Source organism: Pelmatolapia mariae, linkage group LG12, assembly GCF_036321145.2.
Source record: "Pelmatolapia mariae isolate MD_Pm_ZW linkage group LG12, Pm_UMD_F_2, whole genome shotgun sequence".
Classification (NCBI taxonomy): Eukaryota; Metazoa; Chordata; class Actinopteri; order Cichliformes; family Cichlidae; genus Pelmatolapia; species Pelmatolapia mariae.
In genome coordinates, this window is record NC_086237.1 from 2,494,014 (window position 1) to 2,512,497 (window position 18,484).

Sequence of the window (18,484 nt, forward strand, 5' to 3'; positions counted from 1 at the left end):
TAAAAAATAAAAAAAAATAAAAAAAAAATAAAAAAGGAAGAAGAAGAACAGCCAATCCAAATTAAGTAGCGCAGAGCCGAACCAATCACAGCCGCAGCGTCACGTAACGTGACTTGTTACGTACAGCACAAATTCCAAGCCGCACATGTGTATTTGTTTGGGAAGCAGCTATCTGCCGTGCCGCCCGGGTAATGGAGGAAATGAGTGTGCCGACTAGAGAAAAATCAACTGAGAGCGTGACCGAAGGTTACCGAAGGGAAAACCGATGATGGTTCCAATGCCGGAGAGATTGTCGAACGGAAGGGCCATAGAAGTTCCGTAGTGTGAAGGTATTTCGGCTATTTCAAGTCTGACAAAAAACAGAGTAGCGCGCACTGTAAATTGTGCCGAAAGCAAGTCTGGAAATACAATAAACCGGTGCATGCTCAATCTCTGACTGAAAGCGCTAATTCGTCATTCGGCTTTTGTCAGACTAAAGTCACTGTTAAAACTGTTTGAAAAGCTAAGCTATACAACAAGCAGAGATTGAGAATTTCCTTTTAGTTCTCAGTTTATTTGATATTGACAAAAGTTAGTCAACTTTGTCTGTTCTTCTGTAAAACAAACTAAGATTTATTTTTAGAATTAATATTTTGTTTCTAAGTGGAATTGACAATTTAGTAGTCTGTTTTGTTTGTTCTATTTTGAAACTTAAACGCTTTAGCGGCTGCCTTTTGTGTAGTTTGCAATATTTGCCTTTATTTATCTGAAACTGAAGTCTGATGTTCCTTAAGTACATCTACCCTGTTGAACTTATTATGGGAAATAAATATTTAAATCAAAACAAGCTGCTGATTATTTCACATTTTACTTGTGAGCAACGGCACATTTAAATCTTACAAATATAGTTATTTGGCTTATATCGTGACATATATCGTTATCGCCTGAAATGAAAAACACATATCGTGATATGAAAAAATCTTATATCGCCCAGCTCTACTTTATCCTAAACATTTTGATGACACTGGAAACTCAAATAGAATTTTAGAGAATACAGATCCAGATGTCTGTCTTTGAGCTGTTTAGATGAGTTTAAATCGTTTCCTCTTTCTGATGAAATTATGGTGAAACACTCTGTGGTTTCTGACTCAATAGCAAAACTCCTACTCGTTTTTTTCCCCCACTACTGTTTTATATTTCATCGTTATTATTTAGCGTTTCCAGTAGCTAATGGACCTACAGTAGCTCCGGAAAAACAAGAAACACCAACATTTCCATCACTGACTTGATATCAGTTCTCATTGTCAATGGTAACTTTGTTTCCAATGGGAAATTTATTTGCTGACTTTGCATCCCTGCAAATTTTTGTGTCTTTTGGTCTCACACCAGACACTTTATTAGGTACATCGTCTAGTGTGGGTTGGGTCCCATTTTCCCTTCAGAGTTGCCCTTAACGCTTCATGGCACAGATTCACAGACTGAATATTTGTTAACAATCAGTTGAGATGGAGTACATACCAAAGTGGCTGGTGAGTAACCTGCAAATTCCATGTTTGCAAATTGTCTCCATTACTGCTATCTAGAGTTTTTTTCTTTAAAAAGAGGCTCAATGAAAGTAATTTTAAAGACTTCTGGAAAAATCATCAGTCTATTGAGAAATGTTCATGGTGTACAAGAGCCGTGCAGACGAGTCAAAAACCATTTAAACACAGCTGCTGGACACGGGGTTAAGAACATAAGCAGCAGAATAAAGAGAATGTCATCAAACATCATTAAAACAAGTATCTGGTTAAAAAAGGATCATTATTTCATGTCTATTAACAGTATATCAGTGCTAATGCGAGTCCTTGGGTAAAGCTGGATTATTCACATAATGAGAAAAGAAAAGGTTATTAAATTTCCTCTCTGATGCCCGTAAACCTCCAGCTAGGAAAACATCTCTCAAGCCAAAATAAGCTGCCTAAAGAGGAAAGTGTGAGGTGAGCTGAAACCATGAGAGCCTGATAAGGGAAAACAAATTTGTCAGTGGAGAGTGAGAAATAGAGTCAGAGCTCTGGGGCCATTTCTTCTTCACCTGTCAAGGATGAAATAAATAAGGACACCGGCTACAGCACAAGATTCAAGCCCAAAGTCTTTGCCTGCATAAAGAAAGCTGTTGTTTTTCTTTTAGCTGAAGCTCAAGAAATGCTTTGGACTTTTTTGAACCGATGATCCCGAGGCCTTGAGCACAAAACATCACATGACTTAACCAAAATCTCCAAGTCTGTGATTAGCTTGCTTTTTGACCAGCCACACACTCCAGAGCCAACTTAGTTTTACTTCTCGAATACTCTAAGGGTTTTCTTTTTCTCTTTGAACAGCAGCCTGCACTGAATTCAGCATTTCCTAGAATTTCTGACAGAATGTGCATGTCAAAGCGGCTCTCAGGCTTAAAACATCCTGCTGGGTGTGTTCGGTCAGCAGCCTGCACGGAGCTTCAGCGGTTCAGCAGCCAAGGAAAGATGAGCTTTCCAGCCTGGACTGTCTTTACCTGGATGAGATCTGTGCTGCATACTGAAAACGCTGAGAGAAGCTGGACTGTGGACTCTGAAAGATGTGCTGGTTTTTACAGAAAACTGAGAAATGCAATCTGAGCTCTTGGCTAACTGTGCGTGCTTATTTTGGCTTTCATCTCCTTCGGGGACACCATAAAATCACCATCTCCAGGCAACAAAACACACATTTGGAGCTGAGATTTGATGAAAGAATGTGTTTGCAAGGTGTGTGATAATACTTGAACTGACAACAGACATGAAAAATGAGGCACAGAAAACCTTGAAAGAAATACAGTGATTGCAGAGGAAGTTAAAAAGAAAATATTTGGAGAAGAAACACTTTCTGGATTCATGCTGTTTTTGTCTGAGATGTCTCTTCTAAATAATATGTCTTTTAAAGCCTTTTTCATTGTTAAGGAGCAAAAGGTAAACTTTGATCAACACATAAAAATATGTTAAATATTAGTACTTAGTTGGTGCTCACCTTCAGCATCTGAGGGCCTGGGGGAGGTGTCGCTGCTTTGCTCCTCCCCTTTATGTGCCCTGCAGCTGCCAGCATCCAGCTGCTGCAGCATGGTGGGGCACAGCTCCTGAAAACCCCGGCCATCCAGCCGCGACTCCTCGCTGATGCTGTAAATGGCCAGTGTGTCTGCAGGCAAGCACTGGAACAGGAAACATCCCCATAAATAACCCACACAAGTGAACATCTCACTGTTGGTGAATTAGCCAGGACATAACCAGGATGCAGTGACAGGTTAGCACGCTTTTCACCTTCATGTGGACTGAAAACACAACACAAATGAGTCTGTCAAGACTCATATTTGGAGTATAGACTATACGAAATTAATAGGAAGGCACTATTGCATAACATTGGTGTCACCAATAAAAAAATAAAATAAATAAATTTAAAGAAAAACAGCATCTGACCAAATAAAAATGATGATTAAATTTTAGACTCTAATGATTTAATGTTAACAAAGTAACGGTTTAAAATAATCCTTTTTGTTGGGCCTCATTCACCCACCGACTGTGTCATCACAGCACTGTAACATTTATACTGGGCACGCTGAGGCAGGCTGAACCTGCTCAGAGACAGGTGTTGCCACTCAGAATAAACCTTCGTGTTCATGCTGGTATAGAAATAGAAGTCAGAGCTCCCTCTTTATAATCGGAGAATCTGAGCTCTTGAACTGATATATCAATGAAATGGCAGTAAGAGTTGAAACTAATGTGTCTTCAACCGAGCTGCAACGCATGACCGAGGTCATAAACATCAAGAGGTGGAAAAACAAGGAAAGTGCGTCCCAAAGTGACGTCACAACTGCCACTCACAAGGGCGACAGCAGCAAGTGTAAAGTAGGTGTTTTCACTCAGATCCAGAGCTTTTTAAGGACATCTGCTCTCATTGTCATTATGAAAAGGCTGGAGTAGAGAAACATGTTCAGAACAGAGTGTTTGATGCAATCAGAAGACTGAGCTTTTGGGATTAGTTGCGCATGCGTTGACTCGGGATGCATGTGTCAGATATCGCTTTAATCCTGACTTAAAAAGATGGATCAGAAAAAACAGGAAGACAGGATAAACACACAGTGAGTGAAAAATTAAAATTAGGTGAGTAAAGTGATCGTTCATATTTTTATGTTATTTATTGTCATGTAATAAAATACTAGTTCATTATATTTATATTTTTACATGTATTTATTTGCTACACTGTATTTTACAAAGGTGGGAAAGAAAAGTTGATGCTGAAAATAATAAAAAGCAATAGGCCTGCTTTAAGATCTGTGACGTGGTAGAAGGAGCAGATGCCTCAGTACAAAATATGCTGTAAAGTCAAACTGTGGAACACCCTGAGCATTCTTTGTAGTTCGGCCGGTTATTGACAAACGAAACGTTTCAGTGTCTGTCCCAGATGCCTGAGAAAAGTGACTAAGCACTTGGCAGAGAATACCTGCCTGTGAGGCACCGGAGGCGGGAAGTGGTGACAGCAGTTGGCTAAAGGTTGCACTTCTGCTTCTGTTGTCTTTGGTTCATAAAGCCGCACAAAGACATTAAGTATTTGTTCTTCTGTTGCTATATTCACACATAGGTGCTCAAAAACCAACACCTGACTCACGTGTGACGTCCTGGCCATCATGTTTTTGGAAAGGTTCATACTTGGCCACTGGTACTCACAGCGAATCTATTCAAAGGCAGATCAACAAGTGAGTGAGTCAATGAGCCACGACACTAAGTATGGGAAATATGCTAAACAGCTCAGCTATCTGGAACCAGTACCGCCTGTTTCTTCCAGACCGGACTAAAGCTGGATTTATGATTCTACTTCAGAGTCCTGCAAAGGTGCACTAATGTTAGTCTTTAGCTTCTATTTGTTATATTTTCTCCACAACAGAAAAAAAATGTGGATTTAAAATGGAGAGAATGAAAAGGTTTTGTACCTTGGAGCTGTTGAACTGGGGAGGTGTGGTTGTTGGTGTTTCAGCTGTGCTGCTGCTGTCACTGTCACTTTCACTCTGGCCCTGGCTGAGGGCTGCTAACAGAGATCGCAGCTGAGGGACCGTGATGGTGCTGTTGTCCCCATAGCGGGACAGCAAGTCCTGAAGCACCTGGGCAGGTGACTGCGTCTGACTCTCCACCTGACCCGTCACCTGGCAGAGCAGCACAGCTAGAGCCAGCGGGAACGCCAAGTCAAAGTGAAAGAGGCTGGTGGATGTAGCGGCACGGCCATGAGGGGAGCAGATGAGCATGTCTTCTTCAGTGGACGGAGGACGTCGATCTGTGGGGACGACAGAAGCCACAAAAAAGAACGTTTGAGTAAATCTTTGAAATTACTGAAGAGAACGTGGCATTACCTCGCTTTTTAGGAAACTACTTGGATTGCATGTTGAAGACCTGAAATACCAGACTATCAATATCTGTTGGACACATCACTGTTTGTGTGCAAGCACCTGTCTGTATTTGCTGGAAATTCACTATACCGTCTAAACAGCATAGTTTCTGTATGCGACTTCCTGATAAGATACGGTTGTGTTAACATTGTGATAGTACGTAACAGAACACAGTTAGTAGTAGTAATTTTGACGCATACTGACAATTTTCTGATAGAAAACAAGCACGCTAAGAGTATTATATGGGTTGATGTTTCTCATATGTTTATGTTATTAATCCCGGCCAATCTGAGCGATCGAGGTAGAAGGGCCTTCATCAGGGAGGCCACATGACAGCATGCCTGGAGTTTGTCAAAAGGCACCTGAAGGACTCTCGGACCATGGGAAACACAATTCTTTACTCTGATGAGACAAAGATTGCACTCCTTGGCCTGAATCCAGGCATCATGTCTGGAGGAAACCAGGCACTGCTCGTTACCGGGCTAATAACATTACTAAGGTGAAGCATTGTGGCAACAGGTACTGGGAGACTCGTCAGTAGGGATGGGAATTGAGAACCCAGTAGTCCAATATCCATACTCTAGGCACAATCAGCTGATTTCTGCTCGTGTGTCAGAGGAGGAAAATAGTGGCACAGTCTACAGCGTGGACATCACTTTTATTTTTATTGTATTACTTAAAAAAAGTGTTCTGTTGTTTTATGTACAATACTTTTTTTCACTGATCACAAGAAAGAGGGGAAATGCCTCCAACATGCACAAACATTTCACCAGGCAGCGTGTAATTAATTTGCATGAATTTACTGTCTTTGAAATGCTGCTTAGAGATGGTGGTGACCTTAAAGTGGAGCCAATGAGAATCGATAAGGAAACGAATCAATAAGTGAAACTGATAACGGAATCAGAATCACAAAATTCTAATCAATTCCCATCTCTAGTAGTCAGGGTGATAAACTGATCCAGAGCGCCCCCCTCGGACTGGGGGCGAAAGTTCCTCTCATATGGCCATGACTTGGGAAGATCTTCGCAAGTTCTTAGTGAACATCTCAGGCAGCAGAAACCTGAGACAGACGTCGAGCAAGAAGAGAAACCATCATGGAAGGCCCCCGCACGGCACGTACCACCAACAGACAGAAGAAGTGGCTGATACTGAGAAATCCTACCAGTGGCTGAACAAAGCTGAACTGAAAGACAGCACAGAGGCACTGATCATTGCAGCTCATAGGGACAGGACATCTGAGAGCTCTGTCCAGACGTGCGCAGCCCTAGGAACAACAAAGACTCTGCAGAGGACCCTCAAGTGCTCAGCTCTCTATGGGACCATCTTTTAATTCTATAATAAAGTGTTAACCTACTTGGTGCTACAAAGCTATGGTTCGGATAAAATGAGCACATTACCCCAGGAAAAAGATAGGACAAAGGTTAACTTGTTCTCAGTGGTAGTCCATGTTAAAGGTCCCCCAGAGACACATCTGAGATGTTCGATCTACAACATTAATATGCTGCTGTGTGGTTTGGATTGCTCACTATGAAAAAGTCCTGACCCTAAGTTTAATGTCCACACTGAAGTCTTCCTGAGCCCAAGACTGATTCTCTTCTGAATTATGACAACTGAAAGATTTTGGGAGCTTGTAACAGAGCACTGCAGAGCCTCATCCAAAGCAGGAGAGAAACACTGGTACCAAAACACTCTATAATATACAAAATAACTGCTGCTTGAAGAAAAGCTGTGAACTTCTAATTAAACACCAAACACACAAGGTGATACAAAGAGCTTTTGTAGCACGAAGCACAAGCTGAGAACAGGAAACAGTGGGATAAACACAGTCCCCAATTACAGACAATTACAGGAAATTACAGCACACAGATTATCACTGACAATCTCAACCAATGTGCCGTCTGTCGACTGGAAATAGGATTTACTGATCTTTCAACACTTTACTCGATCGGTGTTGGTGGGATATATCCAATACTGTGTGTTTCGACTATATAAAACCCTTATGATTTCCACTCTTTTAAACTCTGACAGTCCAATCACATAGGATCATGTCCACATAGGGTCCACTGTTGTAACAGAGTCTCTATTCATGCCTGTGCACCCTGCAGGTCTACAAGCAAAGCTGGGCTGAATAAACACAGCCATTCATTTTGTTGTAAAGAAGCGCTCACCTTTTCCTACAGAGGTGCGTAATGATAGCCGGTGAGTAAAGAGGCTGTTTCAGTCGGTCTGCCCCGAGGCTCCCAGCCTGCTGAGTAATGCTCACGGGTAACTTGGAAGCTGAGATAGATGTGGGGAGGGAGAAATGTGAGTCTGGAGAGAGCAGCAGGGTCCTCAGGAGTGCAGTGGGCTGTGGAAGAGAGAGAGACAGATAAAATGAAGGTTACGAGTCACTGGTTAGGAGGAAACAAATAGGGAGAGGTAGACAAAAAGAAATGAGGACTAAAAAGAAATCTGAAATGGCAGCTGCCAGCTTAAATCTACTGTGCGTTCTCTTATCCATCGATTCGTCCTCTTCCTGTCTGACACTCGGGCCACAAAGTCAAGAACTGAGCCGAACCCTGAATATTTCTTTTCTGCAACTGAAGTGTTTCTTGTTGACACCTATGCAGTTACTTAAAACTGAAGCGTTAAACAGCTCTGAAAAAGATTCATTAAGAAAAAGCAGGCTGACGTGCAAGCAAGTGATCAGGATGATTCACTTTGAAATTTCTCACTTCCAAACATCACTGATGTTTCAGAAAAATGCAGCCTTACCTGAAAAAGTAAAAGTTTTATTTTATCTAGGGAAAGTTGACTAACCAATTTGAGTTCAGGCACCGTCTTTACGTCTCTCTCCAAAGGTCTCTGATCTGAGGAGGCAAAGAGAAGACTCTCCTCTTCTCCCCAGTGAATTACACCCTCTCTCCCACATTTTCCCCTCCACTTGGCCTAATGAGGCCTTATTCTGGAGTTGGTGGAGGAGAGAAATAGAATAAAACTTCAAAAGCATCTTTAGGTACTACTTTTTCAAACTTTCTTCCCTGCAAGTCTCTGTTGCACAATCCTCCTTAAAGTTGCAGGAGCTCTGAACCTTGGCCTCTTTCCTGCTGGCTGCTAATGTTCAGGCACACGGGGAAGCTGAGAGTAAACAATGGTACTAAAATAAATTAGTCAAGCTAAAATTAATACAACAAATACTTGCTCCTTCTAACTTTTTAAAGCTGAGGTTTTCCTGCAGTAGGCAGTGGGAGAGTGTGGTGGACACTATGTTGTGCAATCTGTAGAGTCTATTTGTGAGAAAGGCTTAAAACTGAGCACGCTGATGTGCAGAATAGAAGTGGTGCAGCATATTTCATGGGTCAAAACTGGTCTTTGGGAGGTCACATAAGTATGACTGGTCCATATAAGTGAAGACAGACTGTTTGCGTTAAGTAGTTGACAGAAGCCTAGCAGATATTTTATTGTTCTTTTAGCTTTTTATAATGCCACTGCCTTAGCTAAACATCCTCATATTAACAGGATTTGCTTGGTTAAATAAAAAGGTCTTAAGTACCTCTAATCTTAAGAAAGAGATGAAGTAACAGGCAGCTGTTTTGAAGCTTCACCTTGTGGTTTAACTGCTGTTAGCGGTCCCTGCTAAAACCCAGGAAAGCTGCCAGAAGTAAACTGATATCTCTCTCATCTTGTGCATTTATTTTTTATAAGAGAGTCAAGGTGTGTCAGCCTATATTAGAGAGTGAAAGCACAAAGGTGAAACGCATTCACGGGCATGTTCGAGACAAATGTTTGTCTAGAAGAAGGGGAGAACATTTTAAAGAGACCAGTACTGAGGGAAAAAGCCAAGACGCATTTTCTACAGGACAGTATATTAGTTTTCTGGTTCTTTTTGCAGCCTAACAAGTCTGACTCAAAAGTTTCCCAATATGTATGTGTTAATTCCCCTAAAACCAAAGAAAATGGGCAGACACCAACCAAACCCAGAAGACTAGAAGCTCTGCTGCTATGTTACACATGAACCACCCAACAAACACAGGAAGAAAGGCTTTAACCCTCAATTAATATGTTGAAACTTAAGAACCAGCCATGTAATCTTCCTTAACACAAACACAACACGTCGGGTATTCACATCTTGTGAGGACAAAAATGAATGCCTAACCCTACACCTAATATACCTAACCATAACCTAACTGTAACCCTTACACTAAAACCACATTTTGAGTCTCAGAAATGCCTTCAAACTTGCAGGGACCCTGATTTAGGTCCCCATAAGTGCTGCTGGTCCCCACAAGTAGAGTAAGCTTCCAATTTTTGGTCCCCACAACAATATGAATACACGCTCACACACACACATGCACGCGCACACACATGCAACAGGGATGTTTGCAGTCAGTCAATGACATAAATCGTCAACTATCAAATGTCAATATCAACACGAGCACCATTATTGCTGGGATAATCTCCAGGTTACACACACTAAATATACACATGCATCTCAGCGTCTGGAGGATGTGCAGCTCCAAAAAGCCGAGCTATGATAAACAGTGAAGGAGCAGAAACATTCCTCACTGGCAGATGGCTAAGGTCCAATAAAAACAAGTGCCCCGAATGTTAGCGTGTTGGGTCACGCTCATGTCACCACGTCTGTTTTAGTGGTGTGTGTGCACAGATAAGATAAAGGCTGGCAGACGAGACTGGCAGTCTGCAGCACAGACGTGAGCTCTTCAACATGATGGTGAAGGCCATGGATGGAAAGCATGATGATTACATGGGAGCTGGCAGCAGAGGGGTGAAGGAGGGAAAAAGCTTAGTCACCAATCCCCGACAGCAGGACCTCAGATGTCTCAAGACGTCACCCGTTTGTCTGACTTTGTCTTTTTAGTCTCCCATCATGATAGGATAATCTCTACCTGATCCATACCCAACCCCCCAAATAAGTAAACATATAATGTTCACTTATCATTTCAGCTATACATTTTTTTTTATTAATATGTATTCCTGAAGATTTGTTCCCATTTTCAAAATAAGTGTAACTGCCATTTAAATACACCACTTTAACAGTGACATCAAAGAAAACATGTTTATACCAATAAGTATAAATACAATGAGCATATTTCTACATAATATGAAGTACCAATGCCAGGGAAGAGGAAATCTAATCTAACACTGGCATGAAAATGAATCCCGTTAAACTGTAGCGCTGACAGGAAGGACACACAAGACAAATCAGGTTTCCGTTACAGATCAGGTAGCCATCCACGAGCAAGCACGAAAATACTGAAGCCAGAGAAAGCCGTGAACTCGGAGGCTGAGGTCACCGCGGTATCAGCGCCGAGGGCCCATGAGCACTTGTAGTGATTAACCATTATTACCAGTGTTATCTGCACTACTGTCACATCTCACAGCTACTGCACCCACGTGTAAACACCGCTCGATGACCAGTTTCCCTCGTCATCACCAACTTCGTGTGCTGACAAGGCAGAAATAAAGTCTGCGGTGGGTTACAGGTCTCACAGCAATTCTGGCTGACACTTTACCACCGGCCTCAAAAACAACATGAATAACTTGGATTAGTTTAACCAAACAAACCATGACCACTCCAAACCCACGCATCCTTTTAATAAATTAGTGAGTAATTGGGGTGATGCATACTAGTGAGCTAATCCACAAACTAAACCATCCATCATAAAAGCACAGAAAGAAACTTTCTGCTCGCATTTCACCTTTTTAAATAAGCCCGGCACCATGAGGCTCCGTACAAGGGGCACAGATGTCGTCATTTGGCACCAGAAAGTTTTAAAAGGGTAGTCTGAAGAGGCAGATCTCGAGAAACAAGTAGGTGTAACAAAAAAGAAGAAGAAGAAAAGTGGAATTTGTTAACAAAACGAAACAAAAGAAGAGCACAGGGGAATTAAACCAAACAAAGCAGTGAATAAAAGAGGCGCCTGAAACAGTAAGATTAAGTAAGAAGTACTTTGTGTCTTTCCAAAAATAAAATCAAACAGCATAATTGCAGTCGTTCGTAACAATTCTTATCCTTACTTTCAGCTGGGGAAGATCACAAATCTGTACAGAGAAGTAATAAGTCAGCCCAGCGTTTATCAGTCTAGATATTAACACGTTCACATGAAAGGGATGGCGTTGGTGTTATATTACTGATCACAAACTAGGGTAGGTCTACCGAAGGCCGAGGGGAGATTTTACAAGGAGAAATAAAACTTTGGTCAGTGTGAAGCAGGTAAAGCTGCCATAAATGCTGTCTGGGGACGAGAACACATTCATCAGTATCACAGCTCTGTCATTAAGACCTGACGTACCAGTGAATGACAAACGTTTAACCATGTTCAGGCGTTTAAACTCTGATAATAAAGGATAAATATAAAAAAGAATTTTAAAAATGAATTCAAACTTAGGCTTGATCTATTTGAAAAACTGACATAAGGTAAAAAAGTACAAAGTGCTCTGTTTTAGGATCATATATAGAGGCTTACAGAGCAATAAGGTTATTTTTATATTGCAGCCAGAACAAATAAAGTTGCTTCTAAGAATCCGTATTTCTTACCGATGCTCTTCGGGGAAAGATAAAACTCTGCACTCTGAAGTCGAAGAGATCTTACAGAGATCTGCCTGTTAATCAACGATTAACAGGCAGTGATTTCATTCATGTTGCCCAACAAAATGATGATAAGAACACTTATTATTAAGTGCTGCCATGCCATGTGTGTTTCCATAAAATCAATATTTAGGTCTTTAAATAACAAAAGTAACGACTGCCAGTCCCAAACCTGGATAAATAAGGAGGGTTGTGTCACTAAATAGCAAAATTACATTCAATATCAGTCACCCTTATTAGTCCAATAACTGTACTTACCAGTTGTTGGACTTGTGACAAATCTAAAAACATAAACAAGCTCTCAGATCTCTGATCTGGTTTCAACAGGCTTTCTCTGCAGACTCATGCTGACTACAGAGCATGCATTTTATCATACCTTTTCTATGAATGGAGACTGCTTTTGAACAGATCCTTTGCAATTTCCAGCAGTTCGCTCCTCACATCTCATCCGTCCTCTCACATCTGCACTCTGAACTCTGTCCTCTCAGGCCACTTTATATACAACCAGAGGGAAAACCAGGTGAGGCTGTGCATGCCTTCATCAACCCCTAATTACTGTTTCGCTTGGTTCTCGTGAAGTTATCATCAACCAAAGCCGTCATTAGATGAGAGAGTGATAGCTGTGGGCACGGTTTTGGTTCACCAAACACATTGTTATTGTGCTCCACTCATCCTGACTACACTCCAAACGACCACCAACCATAAAATTAAAGGGTTTCGACGTGACCCGGACTGAATCAGACCCTGTCTCTCTTACCCAGGGCAGGAATCCAGACACAGAAAGCCACAGAGCACGTGCACTGAAGTAAGTTACACACATTTTAAGTGGTGGGTTACTGTTTCCTTTTTACTTTAAGAGAACATTAAAGATAACTAATTTGATGGCTGCAGTTTAAGGTAGAGTTTTTATCAAGAGTAAGTTAAACATGACGTGGATTAAATCCAGTCTTGGACCATAAACCTTTTTCAAGTAGGTTAAATCCATGTTTGAGAAATGCACTGATTTAAAAAAATAAAAATGAACTGAGTGAGGTACAAATTAAAAAAAAAAATCTAATTAAACTACAGGTCATTGAATCTAACTATATAACTGAAATCAGCACAAAAACAGGATAAAACAAGCACGTGAAACTGAACTCTTGGAAATGATCTTGTATGAAAGATGTCAATAAAGTAATTGCTGAGAGGACGACTGAATATTGTACAGCTTGGGGTGTTTACAGAAATCAAATCATTTACCACAAACACACTTATAGACAAAGAGACAAGCTGGTCCAGGATTTGAACCTGGGACCTCTTGCAGAGAATCATACTCCCTACCAGGGGCGGGGAACTCCAGGCCTCGAGGGCCGGTGTCCTGCAGGTTTTAGATCCATCACAGCTGATTTAAATGGTTAAATGACCTCCTCAACATGTCTTGAAGTTCTCCAGAGGCCTGGTAACGAACTGGTCATTTGATTCAGGTGTGTTGACCCAGGGTGATATCCAGGGGCAAAATATATAAAATAAAATAAAATAAAATAAAATAAAATAAATAAATATATATCTCTGCAAATGGTTTTTTTTTTGTTATTGTTGTTCTGCTGTATAAAGTGCAGTAACATTATTTTTAGACTGCAGCCAACATGAATAAAGTTGTTTCAAAGAATCTGCATTTCTTACTGAAGCTCTTATCCAAGTCAGGGTTGCAGGTGGAGGGCGGATCTTCTTGAACACTTTCTGACAGTCTCCTAGATGATGTACATTTGATGTGTGCTCACGTGATTGTGTTTTTGTGCATCCGTGTGTGTCTGCGTGTGTGGTGGTAGTATATGAGTGAGTGCGTCTGTCTGTAAACCTTAAGCCCACCATAGAAAAAATCCACTGAAGCTACATTTTCACATGCTGTAGAGCCTTTTTTTGGAGTATTTCAAGTTGCTATGCATCAATACAACCATTATATCCCAAATTTTAATAATAGGTATGCATTAAGTCCATATTAACTACATAAACTGCTAAAAAGTGCAAAGACTACAAAAGAAACTGAAAATCGTTTTTCTAGTTACAGAAATGTGAAAGATATCCCTTAAATCTATAAATGCAAAAACATTATGCAAAATAGTTTCCAACCACAGGAAGTTTATTTTAAGTGTCTTCATACTTTCTGAGATAAGCTCATTTTTAAAAACAGCAGCAAAAACAAAAATAAATATTATTGTGCACAATTTGCAAAAAGCAGCATGTGCATCAAAATAAACTATTTTCAACAGGTCAAAGTTCTAAGTGTTCCTGGAATTATACAGAAACTGTAGCACTTCTTTCAGGAGCACCAGTGGGCATTTAAACGGCCCGAGGGGGAAAAACAACTACATTTCCTGCAAAAATGATGTAAAATTTGGGTTTTGCAAATAATGGCCGACACGTGATAGTTTGGTCTGATAACACGATGACGTTTATTTCAACGCAGGAAGTGCCACGAACAGCTGAACAGATCGGCAAACCGTGTTTCTGGATTATAGTGTTTTTGTTGTTGCGTGCACTTTTTACGCAATTTTTGGAAATCCATTAGTGAAAGGAAACCATGACCTGGGACAAGTTAAATGCTTGAAGAACAACGAGCCGCACAGCAAGCCATGATAGCAGTCAGAAAAGCCTTTGAAAACGACAGACTCACACATAAAGTAAGGCATCTTGTTGTATATAACTGTAAAGCTTGAGGTGCTTGCAGATAATGCACATATAAAGTATGTGCTATCATACAGGCGTGGAACAAACAAAATATGAATCCAGGGCCTTTAGCACACAAAGTAAGGCACATGCACATCACCCAACGGGCCTGTGAAAGCAGTGAAACATCTCACCCGTTCCAATTTCATATCGAAAATGCACCACTGATGGCAGGAGGAGGACAGATGTCAGTCTAATCCTGACTGAAAAAAGCCAGATCATGCATCAGTGACAACAGACACGTCTTTTCAGATCAGATCTTTGTTCATTTCTCACCTGCAATCCAAATTCTATTAATAGTATTTCCCTTCACATGTCTAGTGTTGGCTCCACTCCACGCACAACATGTTTGTGTAGGTGGTGCACGCACAGGGAGAGAGCTGTCAAAGGAAAAGCTGCCATGCTTTTTTATTTTACAAAGTTCAGCATCAAACAAATTTCACATCATTGCTTTAAAAATGATTAATGTATATTTTGACCTGCTTGCATTACATTGCAAAAAATAATACTAAAATACGGGGTTAATACCATCTGGGATGTGAATCCAGGACCTCGCACACCCAAAGCAAGAAGCAGACCCCTAGACCAACGAGCCTCTAGCAGCAAACGAACACATGTCAGCCATGCTGTTTTCAAATATACTTCTACATACAAACTTATAGCTAACCTGTCCAAGATAATATTAAAAATATATCTGGAGCAAAAAAAAAAATCAAACACAGTCTGCAAAATCTGGACTGTGTATCAGTGATACTGGGTAGATGTGTAACATTTTATTTTGCAAAGTCAGGACATTTCAGAGTCGTAATGTGCAGCCGAAAGCTTAGAGATAAGGTTTCTAAGGAGCAGCAGTGAGAGCGAACTCAACGATCAAACAATTAACTTGAATTAAAATGTTTATTTTACTGGTCTCTGTGCAAAATCACCAGACTCATGATTTTCTGCATATTCTTTATGTTTACCGTTATAGATTGTCATCTTATAACGTCTCTGCAGTTGGCAGCACTCATGGAGATCACTTTGTGTGGAAGAAGAATCATATGACATATGCGACATGCCCCTTTATATGTGAAAGCCCACAGAGCCTGAAGCAGAAAGTCAGCTTAACAGAGAATTTGATATCTTTTATCCCCAAATGTGGTTTTAGGTTTGGTCACACCAGCTAATGCAAAGAAAGGCTGGCTGTGTTAAACTATGTTTGTAGTACACCCCTCTGTGCTCACATCTCCAAACCATAGTGTCTGTATGTACACACACTGTAGTTATTTTACAACAATAACACTGAAAGTAATAAAATGAAATACAACAAAATAAAACACTAAACTGAATTGTAAAGTTAACAATTAAAATAAAGGGCCTTTGAGATACTTGTAAAGTCTCCAACCTCATTCACAATACTCCTAATTATTATTACTTTTAACTTTCTGCAGACTGTAATATAAACTATAACATTTCATAATGTGACCTATAAACTACAAGCGACCCTAAACAACTGACGAGGCAGTGGACTTTACAGGTTTAAGCAACTGTCAGTGTGAGCAATAAAAGATAAATTAACAATTAACTCATCCTATGCAATACATCTGCATATAAGTTGAGTAAAAATTAGTAGCAGTAGTAGTACTGAGTAACAGTGCCGACTTCCAGTGACCAAAATGGGATTTAATGTGTGCCAGAAAACAGATATTACATGCATACACTAAAGGGACTCTTTTTTTATTGGCAGATTTATACAGACACCTGACTCTCACCTGTCTGCACTCCTTTATTTCTCTCCAAAGACAACTCTATGGATTATCGTGGAGAACACTAAACCCAAAACTGAATTAGTTAAAAAGCTTGAAGATTACTTATCTACCTTTATAATGTTAGCTTCTACACTAAAAAAAACAATTGATTATTTAGCTATGGTCTTAAATGCTTACGCTGAATAAACACGGACACACTACCCTGTGTTCATCAATAAAACTGAGCAGACATTTCATCTTAGTGGTCTGATAACCTGGAGTCAGGTATATTAGCTGGTTTTAGATTAGCCTGGAGAGTTAGCTTACCGGGTGATACTGTTAGGAGCAGAAAATCAGGCTTGACGTCAATTCCTGTCAACAATTCAATTCCCGTGGCTCCGACACGAACCGCGATGTCAAATACAGGGAGTGAAAATGTCAGCTGTGGTGGGGACGATCCATCCGGCACTGCTCAGTCGTTCACACACAGACAGGACGTTTGCTTTTTACCCCCTGGCAGCAGGGACGCGTGGAGGATGTGGTAGTTTTCACTGTGACGTCACAGACCGCACTGGCTTTTTCCACATGGTCGTGTCTGCCACCTTGCGTTCAAAGGTGGTACTGCACGAAAACCCCTTACCCTGATTATGCGTGAGCTATATTACTTTTCATTCAAATTTATATTTATTTTACTTTTTTTAATTTTTACCTAACATTAGTTTAACTAATGTTTTGTCATATTCTATTTTACTATAGTCAGCTATGTATCATTCTACATGTTATATATATGTTGTGTTTCGTGTTCTCAAGATGATCCCACACTACCTAAATTATAATTAAAAGGATCAAAAAAGGATTGTTATAGGTTGTTTATTGTTGAACAAAAAGTGAGGTAGTTGACTATTCAATAATGTTGAGGTCATCATTATTGAACATTGGCTACCCTGATCCATGATGGATAGTGCTCCTCTGTGTGTTTTTCTATCCAAGTATGCTTTTTCTGCATTGCCAGTCTGTTTGGGATTAGTCTGTGAAAAATAAACCTTCTGCCAGTCAGACACCCTTCAAATTACATGGCATGATGGATCAAAATCCTCATAGTATTTTTCTGTGTCCATAATTCCATCAGTTTTGATAAGATAAGATCTTTGATAAGATCTCGGCAATCACTACAAAGTGCCAAACCATCACCATGCTTCCACTGTGTTTTACAGAGGGCTGTACACATTCACTGTCGTACCTGATTCCCTTTCTGCCTGCTGTAGATAGGATTACCCTGTAAAAAAAAAAAAACTAGCACAAATGAATTTAATATAATAAAATAAATACAGGTCATGATATAAAATATGGCAAAGCAAAAAAATATGTTATTATGGTAAGAACTCCACAAAAGAAGGAGTGGATGGATTTATTTTCCAAATTTATTTGTCATTTATTTTTTGGTTTATATTCCCACTTTCATTCTTAAATGTTCAATTAATATAGTGGAGTAAACTGTGATCACAAAAAGTAATGCAAAATAAATATGCTGTTCCATCCCTAACGTGTAATTCAGAAAATTTCAGGTGAATTCTATTTATGATTATATAATTAATAAACTCACAAAGTACCCTAAAGACACGCAGATAAGCCTGACAACCACAGTGAGAAATCATCTGCATAAAGTGCGCTACATCAATGGATGTGTGTACTTTTTTTTTACTGCCCAAGGGCCCACGATCTCATACAGCACGTCAGCATTAACAAATAAAGGGCTCGTCCGGGATTTGAACCCGGGACCTCTCGCACCCAAAGCGAGAATCATACCCCTAGACCAACGAGCCATGCTGCATCACCCTATTAGAATGAGCTAAGCTAATTGTTGGTTACATTGTTAATATACAGTATATTGATTATTGAGCACAGTAATCAAGGTCTCGACATTTTGATGCCAGACTGCACGAGCAACCACGTCGCTCTCTCTCTCATGATACCGTGGTTTGATTGGTTGGTGCCTGGGCTGATGGCTGACGTCACCCCATTCAGCCTGAAACGCATCCGCTGTTCTGGACCAGCCGTTTT

The 18,484-nt window shown here is 40.4% G+C and overlaps 1 protein-coding gene and 1 non-coding gene across 3 annotated transcripts in view; both read right to left on the bottom strand.

The window, feature by feature from the left end:
- The window catches only part of slc39a14 (solute carrier family 39 member 14), a 29,346-nt gene extending 12,384 nt beyond the window's left edge, over positions 1 to 16,962 (bottom strand). The window contains exons 1-5 of one of the 2 annotated variants that reach the window (XM_063489555.1): positions 16,751 to 16,962; positions 7,570 to 7,748; positions 4,952 to 5,289; positions 4,630 to 4,695; positions 2,998 to 3,175 (exon numbers count right to left, since the gene is read on the bottom strand). In XM_063489555.1, coding sequence (XP_063345625.1) covers positions 2,998 to 3,175; positions 4,630 to 4,695; positions 4,952 to 5,260 — 553 coding nt within the window. In that variant the 5' untranslated portion in view covers positions 5,261 to 5,289; positions 7,570 to 7,748; positions 16,751 to 16,962. The remainder of the gene's footprint in view (positions 1 to 2,997; positions 3,176 to 4,629; positions 4,696 to 4,951; positions 5,290 to 7,569; positions 7,749 to 16,750) is intronic. The other variant, XM_063489556.1, reaches the window with a different exon arrangement.
- Positions 16,963 to 18,174: 1,212 nt separating this feature from the next.
- trnap-ugg (transfer RNA proline (anticodon UGG)) lies at positions 18,175 to 18,246 on the bottom strand. The gene has a single exon. It is a non-coding gene; the product is annotated as a tRNA-Pro (tRNA).
- Positions 18,247 to 18,484: the final 238 nt, after the last annotated feature.